The sequence below is a fragment of the Eutrigla gurnardus genome (assembly GCF_963514095.1).
Source record: "Eutrigla gurnardus genome assembly, chromosome: 5".
Lineage (NCBI taxonomy): Eukaryota > Metazoa > Chordata > Actinopteri > Perciformes > Triglidae > Eutrigla > Eutrigla gurnardus.
The window spans coordinates 13,785,185-13,798,919 of record NC_139919.1 but is presented as its reverse complement, the minus strand read 5'-3'; the positions used below and the strand labels follow the sequence as shown (position 1 = coordinate 13,798,919).

At 42.7% G+C, this 13,735-nt stretch overlaps 1 protein-coding gene across 2 annotated transcripts in view; it reads right to left on the bottom strand.

Annotated features, from left to right (window-relative positions):
• Positions 1-13,211, bottom strand: part of pdgfc (platelet derived growth factor c) — a 42,866-nt gene extending 29,655 nt beyond the window's left edge. For both annotated transcript variants that reach the window (XM_084009007.1, XM_084009008.1), the window contains exon 1: positions 13,055-13,211. In XM_084009007.1, the coding sequence (XP_083865133.1) occupies positions 13,055-13,166 (112 nt within the window). In that variant the 5' untranslated portion in view covers positions 13,167-13,211. The remainder of the gene's footprint in view (positions 1-13,054) is intronic.
• Positions 13,212-13,735: the final 524 nt, after the last annotated feature.

The following is a 13,735-nucleotide window of genomic DNA, read 5'->3' as shown; positions in this document are numbered from 1 at the left end:
AAAAAAAAAAGGTTTGTGTGCAAAACTGGACAAATCTGAATTGTTTGCCGTGTGATGCCTTACATCCAGGGATGTTTCGCGTGTGATTTAGGCCAAATAAAGTAGATAAAACCATTGCTAAGACAACAGAAGACAGCAACCATGTGTGTAACAGACACATGAACACGTACAACAAATGTGCCGAGGCTGGAAACACAAAGAAAACACTGATAAATAAATGTTTTTCTTTTCCTAATGTCCATTACAGACTTGAGTGGCAACCTGCCACATTATGTCACGTTAATTATCACCTGGATGCAAACACAGACTCACTCCCAACTCATTCCAGACCAAGAACACTTTTCTTTATTTCTTTTTCTTTTTACATGTTAAGACTTTTTTGGATTTCAAGACCCTTTTCTCTTCTACTTTCTTGAAACACCATGTTGTGTCACCGACAACTCTGAATAGACCTTTCTCACGCTGGAAATCCCCACTTGTCAATCACACGTCTAACTAATAACACGAATGAAGGCTGCTGCACTGCATGTAGTTATGCCGGTTCTGGGACCCCTGAGTTATGCAGACCCATTGGCACGGTTTACCGGCACACCTAAATGGAGGTGGGCCATATTTAAGGTTACACCTGTGCCCTTCCTGCTAAGACAAGTCAAAATGTCTGAGGCATGCCTGTAGCTAGCCAAACGCCTCAAGGATTAAGATTCTGCATTTAAAAATATTTGTTTTTGAACAGCGTCGCCAAAGTAAATCTTACCTTCCAGTAAATTACAGCGTGCCAAGTACTTCCTACTAGACTGCCTAATGTGATGATTTGTGGCTTCCACGGCACAGAACGCCTAAAACACTATCAACCAATTGGCACGTCACCATCTAGTTCCTGATCATTTTTAAATTTGCGTTTTCCCCACTTGAGTGAATTTGCATGTGCCCCTTTACTTCATCAACTGGGATACACTTACAAGCATTTAGCATACCCTTGTGTGCAGACACATCAGGCACTCATTGTAGGTGCTGACGCACAGTGCAAGGACTTGTGGGAAGAGAGTCGCTACTGTACTTCAGCAAGAGACTAGACGTCCAAGTAACAAGAGAACCAAATATGAAAAGAAAAATGGGAATTTCTAAACTGACTGGAAGATCCTACGTGTTTCAACACCAGGCTGTTGAATCAATGAAATGCATTCTTCCAGGAAATCAGTCAGGGTTGCCAAGTTATATTTTTTTATCCTTGTGCCAGGACGGTCGCTCCTCGTGCTGCAACAAAGTTACAGATTGTAGGTTTTCAAAGTTTCCTCATGTTTGGAGCTGAATAGAAAAGGTAAAGGATACGATCGATACCCCTGCCATTAAAAATATTCAGAAAAATCATTGGCTGGTAGTAAAAGTATGCCCTCTATTACCGTTTGTATAAACTGCCCTTTGTTCATGAGAGAGTAAAGTTGCATAGGAGTACCATAAAGTATTCCAGGGAAACAAGGTATGAAGCATGTTACTGTACCGATCCTGTATGACCGAGGAGCTGGCTCCAGTAAGAGGTGATTTCACTCCTTTTATTAAATGGAGATTGCTGCAGATCCTGTTCACTGTGCAGACACGCACACACACACACACACACACACACACACACACAGTTGGCAAAACCATTCCAGTCAGTCATAAGACCTAATAGCGAATGTGCATTTTCATTCCATTTGGGCCATAGAAATGGACACCCTCCCATGGGGATCCGGGTGTAAGCACGCCGCGGCAGAGCGTGTCCAGTCCGCGACCGAAAACCTATTTGTGCTTTGGGAAAAGCCATACATTCTCAAAATAGTATGTGTGATTGGGTTACCGTCTCCGTATGCCACTGGCATAGTGTCGTATATCACATCTCACCATGTGCTAGGTGACATAAGCCAGCCAGCATGGGACGGAGCTATGCAGATGATTACTGAGACAGGTGTGCCCCTCCACACACACACACACACACACACACACACACACACACACACACACACACACACACACACACACACTAAATGCATTAGAGCTGGGATATTTCATTTAATAGCTTCTGGTTCCCTTTCTCACTCTCCTCCGATGGCACATAAAGAAGACACAGTGGCAGTTTGATTTCCACGGGCATGAGTGACTTATGAGTTTGTATTGAAAGTATTTTAGGTAATGGAAACTCAAAGCAAGAAAAATGTCTTCATACATATAATATTTGAGTGATGATGCGGCGCAGACGTTTCTCCCCGCATTGCTGCATGAGCAATGAGGGAGAAAAGAAGGCAATTCTGTAAAGTTTCACATTAGATGAGGCCGTGCTGCAAAAGATACACGGTGACTTACTTTAGTATTAAAAGAGCAAGTGTGTCAGATTTATGGGCATTTATTGGATGTAATATTAATAACATTGTTGTCATCAGTGTATAATCACCTGTGTCGATCTAACTTTTATGCCTGGACGGGGTTTTTACAGTCCTGCCACGGCCACAGATGACATTTAAAAATGTTTTTATGTCAGCGCATTTCATTTATTCATTTCTATCAGTATGTGACAAGTGTTTGAAATAATATAACAGAGAGTGTTTCTGAATAGAATCACCTACTCAGCCTTTAAAATGAGTCCTTACTATCTATGTAGGGTCCTCTTCCCAGAGTCCGCCATGTTGCTATAGTAACGCAGAACATACAAAGCAAACTGGCCAGTACACCACTGCTAGGAAGGAAACTGTAGACTGTAAGTAAGGGTTGTATCTTGTATCTTATCTATCAGAACCACTGATGCTATGTGCTCTAGTTTTTAGAAGGTGTAACATGGCGGTAATCCAGCTATGATTATTGATCCAGACTTAAAGTACAGTATTTGAGTTAGAATCCCACCATGGAATATATAAGGAAGGTCCATCCTGTTACTGTGTAGGATACATGGTGGGGTTTCAAATAGGTTTAATTCTGTTATTGATTATGAAATGTACCCTAATGCATTATGTAAATACAGCTCCTGCTTTTTATTTGCACAATGATGTTTTGAAGTCGACACCATGCTGTGACTTCGTCTTATCCTCCTTCCACACATTCCCTCAGACCTATCGTATCTGCACTGAGGTGTCCAGTGTGTGCTCTGAACTGCGTGCGGCGTCTCAAGCATCGGTGACTCTCACCGCTGCTTTCTAAAATTAGCATCATTAATGACGGTGCTTGATAACCGTGAAATGTCTCTGCTGCATCGGATAAAAAGAAGCTCGGTTACGCACATGAAGAGAGCCCTTGTATCGTGATGAAGAGGAAGGGAGACAGAGCGAAGTGAGATCAGTTGGGTTGTTCACGCCACGCTGATAGGTTCCCACACTGCCACCTCTCTGACTGTGAGACCTTGTTTTGATATCAGGCGACGTGGCTACATTGTCTCTGGAGTTTGTGTGGAATTCAGCACAATCGCCCGCATTTTATGAGAAAATAATGCTGCTACGGAAACGCACTGTAATGAGTTTGTGTCATTTCATGGTCACGATAATCAGTATGTTAAATAAATGTGTTCTTTGCACAGTGTGCAGTTTCAGAATAAATGGATGTCTGGAGCAGTGTGAGGGATTTTATTTATCATTAGGCAGTGCTTTTCCGGGAGTTGTCAGTCATGAACTAATGGTGCATAAAAACATGGCTATTTTCCACAAATAGGAATGGAGCCGAGAACTAATATAGCTACTAATATACAGACAATAAGGAGTAAATGGTTGGTTGTTGGTTACGTTCCATTTACCGCCTGATACAGAGCTTATCAGGGATGACTCATTGAGACTGTGTAGATCATTAGATGCTGGTTCATTAGCATAATACGGGGCAGTCGGTCCTCAATTAACTCACACTGTGCTTGATTCGGGGTCTCCATAGCTCATTGTAAAGTGTTACCAAGATTCCATCATAAAAGACACAGCTGTGGGATTCTTCAGCACTTGATCTGGGTCAAGCTCCCTGTCAGTCAGCTGCAAGGTGATGCCCATGCAACTCAGTGAATGTGAAGAGTAGAGTCATTACAGGACACTTTGAAATACCTCTCTGATAGGAGGTGATGACATCTACCAAGCTGTGCAGACATGCCCTCCAGAGACGATCACCAAGGTCAACTCATCTCGCTGCCAAGATTTTTTCAAGTCCGGTGGAATTCCAGTTGCCATTAAGACAACCAGTCCTCACATGGATGACAGGTCTGTGTAAAAACAGAGCCATATTTCAAACGCACACAGCCTCCAGTGGATCCTAATGCTTTATGAATGGGAGCCTGTGTTTTAGAGGCAATCTGTCGAATGATAATCAGCGTTGCCAGAATTTACAGTCGATCAAACAATCAAACAGTGCCTCTTTTGTTCGTATAGCAAGGTTTTTATAGCACCTGGCTTGGAGATAAACACATTTGTTTGCCTTGACGAGCGTTTATGCGCACATAAATTACAATTGTTGCTCAAGTTCTGACGCATCCCTTATTGAAGATTATTTAATACACTAAAAATGGAAATGTGGTATGTAATGCTGAATACGTTTTTTCAGGGACATGATTGGGGTTTTTCTTTCTTTTTTCTTTTTTATACACAAAGCACGTCTGATGTGTTTTGAGTGAAGTTTAATGAGCCGTAAATTCTTCAGAAGTGCTAAAAAGTAACCAAACCTTCATTTGTGCTGGAGACATGGTTTTGACCTTGACAGCTGAGGAAGTAGTTAAACAGTAGTAAAATCAGAAATCCCCAACCCCCCCCAAAAAAAAAAAAAATCTTAAGTAGCTGAGGAAACAATGCAAGCTGGCAGTGAATGACAGGTATTTGCTCTGACAAGTAATCTTGACTTTAGGCAGACATACTCCACCCTTCATGTTTAGACTGTACCAGGCAGACATTTCCCTCAGTCCTTTAGAATCAATGTTAGCATTGGGACTATTTACAGCACTGTGTTTAGATGTCTAAAATTATACACTGTACTTTTTTTTTTTTTACTGGGAGCTCTGAGAGGCATGCACTTGACTCACAATTGCTCATTTTCTTTTTGTTTTATTCAGTCTGCTTCGTGTGGAGCTGGTTTGCTGGCTTCCAGCTGGTCAGACCGGAGCCACTCAAGTCATTGTGCAGGAACTGCTGATAACATTCACCAAGTCCTCCCTCTAAGGGAGTTAAATTGCTTTTCGATTCGAGTAATTTGACATTGTAGATAAGGAAAGAAAAACATGATAGAAATGTTATCTGTATTTATTTGGCTTGAAAGGGAATGTGGTAATATCAAATTTGTACAAACTGCCCTCAGAAAAGAGTGACTTTCAGATTATGCATTTGCAATGAAACATTTGAACTTATATGGCCAAAGCTGATGGTGTAACGCCCAGCTGACAATCCTTATCTGCAAACATATTTCTGAAAGTGTGCTTCTTATTGGAGGGCAGCAGATTGGAGGCAGGACAATGAGACCACTACAGACCTGAACCGATAAGAAACTGAAAGAGGACAAACTTGGAGCCTCATCACAGATATTTATTTAAAGACATTATTTATCCAGCCGATGTTTGCCGAGCATGAATGCGTTTCCTCACCAACACCCTGATTTCTATTCAGACAGATTCAGACACGCCTGAGAGCTACGAGTACACCCACTGAACTTCTGATACAGGCTATGCGGTAGCTTGGGGTTAAGTGCTTTGCGTAAGAGCACTTCAGCAGCTTATAATGAGATAAGATCCTCAAACACACACAAACACACACCACACAAGGCGACAGAAAACTGAAGAGGAGCAGAATCGCTTGTTAACCGGAGTGGAGAAATACGCTTCCGGTGTGAACAACTGGGGTACTGCTCGTGCCGTGATGGAAGATTCTGCCTCCACAGTCAAACCGACTTTACAATCGCTAATCAATTACCAAGAGTGGGGTCGCTAACACGGACCAAGGGCCTGAACCTAACATTATTGTAAGATAAGATAAACCTGTGTTAGTCCCAGGTAGGTACATTTAAAAACGTGACAACTGTCTCCTGCTAGGAAGCCCTGTGCTTTTTACACGTGGACAACCCTGAACAAAATCACTGCTGGGATTGTGATGTGTTGCCATGACAACATACTTTGTGCTGGTGTTTTAAGAGAGTAGCAGAGCAATTTAAAAGAGAAATTTGCATTTGCAGGCGATAATGATATTGTTGTAAAATGAATTTGTCAATCAAAGGGGTCCATTCAAATGAAAAACTGTTATTGTTAGCCCAAATGCAAAAGAGAGGCTGTCCAGTGATTCAGGATGATTCTCCCACATGGACCTGGCATCTATTCTGGGAGGATTTGTGTAAAATGTTTAAGATAACGTCCAAGAGATTCACAATGATTTGTAGCAGGAGCTTAATGTTACACTTAATGGACACAACTGAGGAAAGCTCGAGGATAGAAGAGAAGAAGGACCGTGATAGTCCAACAAAGCTGGCACGTTATGTCAAAGTCTCTGGTTGGCATCTGGTAGTATAGGTCAGAGTAGACATCAAAGCAGGGTGCTGTTTGGATTTTAAAAGATTCAATGCATTTAATGGGAGTTAGAACAACCTAGTAGCTGTGTCAATACAGCCGTCTAGTTGTTATTAGTACTCCTTGGTTCTGGTGCACAGCTGACAACGCTCGACAACAGCTCGACAACAGCTCGACAACAGCTTGACAACGACTCGACAGCGGTGTTAGACTCTGTGGTGCTGGTTAACTGTTAGTTCCCCCGTGGTGCTCGTTGACTCAACAACTTTTTAAAGGAGAAATTGCCGTTTCATGTCACGACGGATGAATCGGTCGGTGGGCAGATTGGAAGTTCTGCACTCGGGCAAACAACTGAAACTGTTCCAAACACCATTTGTCAGAAACGTCGACAGACATCTTTTATCTACCGTCCAAATATCCTTGTTGAAGCATCATGTGTTGTACTATTTTGTTAATCATACTTTTATGTGCCCTTCATAAAGGCGTCTGAGGCTAATGTGTTGCTAATACATCATTCCATGTAACTTTCACTCCAACTGTTTGTGTACTAGATTAACTCTAGAATGAGGAATGCATTTTAGAAGCATGTTTTGCTATATTTGTTTAAATTCTCTTTACATCCCAACAGCAGTCTATAATTCAAATGCTCTGACAAAAAACAGACAGATCAGTAGCTGTTGCAAGAACATAATTAGCTCATCCAGTCATGTCATTCAGCCGTTTGTGCTGTAGCTACTTGCAGTGGTACCTCCCCAAACTTTAATTACCATGTTGTACTTCCTGTTGGGACTCAAACTTCAAAGACCAGCTGCTGCCTTCAGCCTTTGTTATAATGTGTTTTAGCTTGCTGAACACACAATCTGACAGCAGAAGAGATTGTTTATTACAGTTCTACTTCTATGAGAACCATCAAATAGGGATATATGGGTTAAAGCTTTCATCATTATAGATCCACACTCAAGCAGGACTGGTTCATACATTAATTCAGCTTTTATTTTCTCTGCTTGCCCCCACTGGTGTGGCATGGAGCTGTTATGTGGATGGGTTGCTCCCTGAGAGGATGACGAATGCATCGTGGAGAACTGTACGATGTTGCAGAAGTGGTGGCTTTAGATTATGTTTCTTTTTCCACCATGAAAGCTTGTCATCGTTGGAATCCAACGTATTTGATGTGGATACAAGCTGACAGCAAACTTTTTACAGTCACTTTCCAAGTCCACAGCAGCGTATCACCCAGTTTTCCACACAGCTCCATAGCTTTATTGTTGAGTTTTAGTTTTTTTTTCTCTTTTTCACCACTCTCACCAACCTCATTTTTAGCAGCAGCAGGCAGCTGTTTTCAGTGAAAAAGCTCTTACAAACCCACAGTACGCTACCTGCTCAGCACCAAACAGCAGACAGACAAAGCGACTAGCTGGTGAACGTGGTGGAGCGTTTAGCCACTAAAGAACCAGAGAAAAAAAACACATCGAAAAGTAAAGTGAATAATGTAACGCAACTAAAAATCCATGTAACCGTCGCTGCTGGCAGCACAACATGTCCACGTTATCAACTTTGTATGAAAACAATATATCATTTTTGTGTTTACAGCTTGCTCTGCTGCCCCCAAGTGGTTTAAACAATCAAAAAATTGCAGATTCAAAGCGTTGACTGTAACCAAAAAAAAAAAAAAAAAGTCACTAGCAATGATTCAGTTGGGCACAGACAGACTTGATGTCTGTGGAGCACATTTCTTCTCCGGTAGAGCTTAGACCTGTGACCCAGATCCCTTGAAAAACTCCCTTGGCTGCTGGAGGAGGTGGGGGAAACGGCGCTCTCGCTGCCTGAAATGACAAACAGCAGGCAGGCGATGGCATGCTTTGCTTGTCAAATACAGCACCCCGCGTTCAAATAGTGCTGACGGGGAGAACATAGACACTGCAGGTCCCCCCACTCTGGAGTGAGATGTTGAGGGGAAAAAGTCCTCCCAGCGGTAGACATAGACCTGTCTGTATTCAACGGTCGAGGGTTTCTACTGCCGCTATAGTGGAAAAATCACATAACTGCAGATTTGGGGGATTTTTCTTTTTCTTACCTACTTTGAATGTTTACATGGGAACTTACGTGTTTGGCACCTTTCAGGACAGAAGGGCACACGAAATGAGATGAACCTAGATGTTTTCATGTGACAACAGTGATATATTCAGTGTGACCGTTGACTTCCCGCCGACTCTATTGAACATTCACCTGTCTGTCTTCTCTGATGGTTTTAATTCAGCCGAGCACACAATATTGCATTGCCGACTACAATGATAAACTGCAGAGTGCTGCATTCATTCATTCAGGCATATCCATCAAAGTACAGCCTCTTCTAACTGGAAACAAGCTTTCCCAGGGAAGCGGGCTCAGGAAACATCTGACCTGTATTAAAGAACGCATGGAGATTCCAAGACTGGTAGAGTTTTTCTTTTTTCTCACCGGTTTAAGAGGCATATCGTAATTTCAAATTAAAACACAGAGTTAAGCACTATGGAAACCACTTAAAATAACATAGTGGAAACCAGAATACCAGCTGGCCACACTTGTAGCCGCCAGTAGAAGAGGCTTGCACCTACTGTGTATAAATCACTATGTTTGGTGTAGTAAGGATGGATTTGGTAACTGAATGGGAGAGAAACATTTTAAATGTGTCTTAACTTTACATGTGTGTGATTTGAAGCAACTTAATGGTGCCCCCATGTGAGAAAAAAAATTTTTTTCTACCAACTTTGGAGCTTAATGTTTCAACCTACCTTTATTTTCTTACATTTTTGCTCAAAACAGAAAAGGTCTCCTGAGCAGTTTAATGATAATTTTATGTTTTTGGCCATCAGAATGTATAATTCTTCCAACTTTGTTTCTTTTTCTGTCAGTTCGGCATGGGAGATGGCTCTAAATAAAACAATACTGATGTACTTCAGCTACCATTTTGAAGGGGAATACATTCAGAATGCTCAGTCTCTGCAATAGTTACTGACTGTATCTAATTGAGCCAAAATCCCACAGTGAATTAATTTAAACAGCTGAAGGCATCATCGGGTTTCTTTGAAGCAGAATATTTTGCTTTATAGCTCGGCAGTAGTGGCACACCTAACAGAATTCCAAGCTCTGTGATAAGATGGTTCTTCTCTTTGCATCTTGGGAGCTGTAGTTAACTTTTCCCCTGCAGTTGTTATATACAGTATGCAGGTTGTAACTTTGACATTTGACGAAAGAACTATATATTTTCCAATCCAATTGCTAATCTTCAAGCGAGAGACTCAAACCTCACATTGTATTCGTAGAAAAAGAACGGGCCCTTTAACTTCACATCACTGCTTTTGAAGTTTGCTGTTCCTTGTTTCCAGCCCTCTATGAATAGATGGGTGATGTAGGCTACACTTCACAGTACACCTGAAAGGCCACCCACTTCCTTTCCTGTTTTTAAGTCCCCACTTTAAACTGCTTGTTTGTCTGCATCATAATCTAATGAATGCACAATGCGCCTCTGTATCGTCAACCCCTCCGTGCATGTATACGTGGAGCGCTGCACATGGTCCCCACGGGCCTGTGACCCCTGTAACCCCCGGTTCTCCCCCTAATCTCGTAATCTTTAGCGGAACAGCAGCCTCTGTGATCATTGGCAGGTCTGGCGCGTTGCATACCTTCCTCCAGTGGCGCTCAGGGGGGGATATGTGGGAATATCTGCAGGTAATCCACATCCCCTGCTAATAGTGCAGCCGGATTGTTCTAATAAGATGTGGGCCTGGGTGGCTAGGTGGCGGTGAAAACATGGCATTCTACGGGAAAGTGAAGCCAGACCGCTTAACTAAGAGAGATGATATGAGGAGATGACCTGCACGGTTAGGAAGCTGAGGTACAGCTTTAGCTGGTTGCTATGCAACTGTCGCCTCTGCCAGCAAATCACAACCTAATGAGAAAAGGTATTGTAAACACTGTAGCGTGAATGAACAATGGCCATCTCAGTGTAATGAAACACGCTTCTATGCGTTAGATAATAAGCCTGCAGACGAGGTGCAGCCACGGCTTTATTGTGATATGCCCCAGTTTATTTGCTTAAACGGGGGAAGAACATTTATTGGATTTACTCTCAAAATGCCAAATGGTGTAACAAATCACAGCTGTATTGTCTGCAAAAAAGCATTTACATACAACCAATTTGCTTTGAGAAATGCCCCTTGGAAGAAACACAATGCAAAGTTTGTGGTTCATGTCCCGCATCACGTTATGCAACCAAAGCACTTTCTTTCATTGGTTAAATATATTATTCACTATTTTTCATTATTTTATCCAAACTAAAAGTTAACCTCGGCCGTCGTTTGTCTCTTCCAAAACACATTTGCCAATGCAAAGTAGTTTTATATACACATATTATTGAGTGCTATAACCTAACAGTGCGTTAGCGTTTTTACAAGTCATCGTGAAAATAATGAGCCTGATATCCTAAAACGCAAATAGCACCCTCTGTAAAATAATCATGAAACTCGTAGAAAGGGCCGGAGACTGCGGTGGTGTTTTCGGGGGGTGGATGGGAACATGCATTTGCTTTCAACTCCTTCCTGCAACCATGCAAAGCACATTTTACAGTGCAACTGCAGATGCCATTCCCAACAATGTTTTTTTCTTAATAACCACAAAACCTTATAGCCATGTGGCAAACACATGAAAATGACATGTGCGATACATGTTATTGTAACTTAATAACCCTCAGTGGCGGCGGAAGGAAGTGTTCCTATTATTTATGACCACAACACACAAAATGTACACTTTCAGAGTTCATGCCCACCCCGTTAGCCTTGTTTGGGAGACTTTTTGTCCAAATCATTTATTGTGACAGGTGGTTACTTCACACAGCACTGGCCCCTCACTGGGAGACAACCCCCTCTGATATCTTATGGAGTCATCAGCAGCTACTTGCCAAGTTTAATACGACCGGGGACCATAACTCTCTCTCTGCAACTACTACTAAACATGCCAGACAGGTCTGGCTCCCTCCCCTCCCCCCCAGATCGATATCAAATTGTCTCGCAGAGCATCAGCAATCAAAGTGCGCCAGAACGTTGAGCGCTCAGTCAAAGGTTACAGACGGGCCCGGGCCAGCTTCGCCCCTCAGCCAAAGTGTGACCGCTGTTTTCAAAGAGTTCTTTGACAGCTTAACATCCCTCCGCCCCACACAGCCCCTCCTCCTCCTCCTCCTCCTCCTCCATCCCTCTCCCCTCCGCTCTTTCCTCACTGTTGTTTTGCTTTCTCGGGCCGTCCTGATTAAACCTGGAGATCCCGCCGGGAGGCTCTGATTTCCCAGCCCTGACTGTTACTGTAGTGAAGTCAGTGCTGCATGTCCTCACACAAGGCCAGTCGAACCCACTGGCTAGAGAAAGCTGAGTAATGGATGAAGTTTGACCGGCGCAACATTTGCAGGAGGGAAGACGTGCCGTGACTTTGAACACTGAGACCCTGTTGTCTCCTCACGTTGTTGTTTAAATCTGTCAATATGTCAGTCCATTACAAGTGTTTGACTATCTCCTGCACTGGATTTATTTCCTATAAATGCTTTACTTATGCTTTATGGATCACCAATGGCATTTATAAGAAAAGCCTTTGGCTTTAGGAAAATCCTCTTGTTTTTAGGGAACTCTTCAGGAAGACCCGTGTGATGAATTGAGCTACTAGAAGATTTTAGGTCATCTGGGCCAAATTCCATTTATTAACATGAACTTATAAATTGGTTGAACAGTTCAACAGGTTTTAATGGTGAATTCAAGAGTTGAAAAGACAAAGCAAGTGTCTGGAGCAGGATAACCAAAAAGTGATTTGTAACTGATATAGAAAGCATCAGTATCGTTACGTTTATTATTACATTAGTTCTAGCACACTTAATGTATAATATCTAAGAAGAATAAAAGAAAGGATGGATGAAGAAAAGTGGACCAGGAACAGAAAACAACCTTTGTAAGTCTATGCATCAACTGCATGATTGGATAATCAAATGTTCCATTTTATTCACGTTTGAAATATGTCCCTATAGCTGGCTGCTGCACGCTCGCGCCCACACACGCGCGCAACACACTACAAACACCAAAGAACAAAGAACGTTGATTGCAAATGATGACATCCGGGTAATTATTGACTTAATGCAACTCAACTTTTGCCCGACGTCGACGTCACATTAAACATTGACGGATTTGTGAATGTGATCTTAAGGTAAGCAAATGACATCGCCTGGAGCCACTGCTGCATGAATGGAGCCTTTTTTTTATGATCATAGGGAAAACTCCCCCCGGGGGACGCGGCATTTCAGGGGTTTTCCCCCCTTAAACACACACGGCTACACTTTAAAGGTAAAAAGGTAATTTTGCACTTCCTATCCCGGATAATGCTGTTTGAACGGAATGAAACGCTCTCTTTCATTGCAGTTTAAACTCAAGCAAGATGTGCGTTTAAACAACAACAGAAACATGTGTTTAAGCCACAGTAGGAATACGCGTTTAGTTATGCGTGTGAGAAAAAGTTAACAAGGTTTCAGAACTTCCCTAAATGCGACTTAAACAAGGGGGAACTCACCGTTCTGCTCCTTTACACTTGGAGGGTGAAATTTGCTGACGTGACTTGATTCAGCTTCCGAGCCATATTGTTGGAGAAGCGATGCAAGAAGGAATATTAATGGAAGGATCATTTGGATGAGTTGGTGGTTGGCGATCACAAAGCGCTGTTGACGGGATGATTATGGATCACCACACGCACGCGTCGTTTACAGGACACCAGTGCAGCTTTGGACACATTTGGAGGGGATACAGGCCGAGTAGAATCCACATAATCTTAATCATCAGTCCTTCTGGGAACAAAAAATGTGAAATTAAATAAAAAATCGCTCTAAATCAAGACAAATCCTCCTCCCAAAGCTCGCTTCTGCGTAACGCCAAGTGCGCACCTGTTGGTTCTGAGAAAAAAAGTTGGATAAAGCTCGGCTTCGAGTAATTATAATCCTGGAGTTAGTCGTAAAAGCGTCCGTCTGCAGATATGTCATCTAGTGCACGAGATGGTGGGGAAAGGCACAGATGCATGTTGGTCTAGAGCGCGGCTCCGCGGTGCGTTTCTTCACTCCGTCGGAATAAATCCCCGCAGATCTTTACGCATTACAGCAGAGGCTCGCGCACAGAGGCGGCGAGAGCGCGGCAACTTGATACCGTCTTGTACCCAGAAGACCATTCGCAACGCCGAGACGGGTTCTGTTGTCTGGCGAGG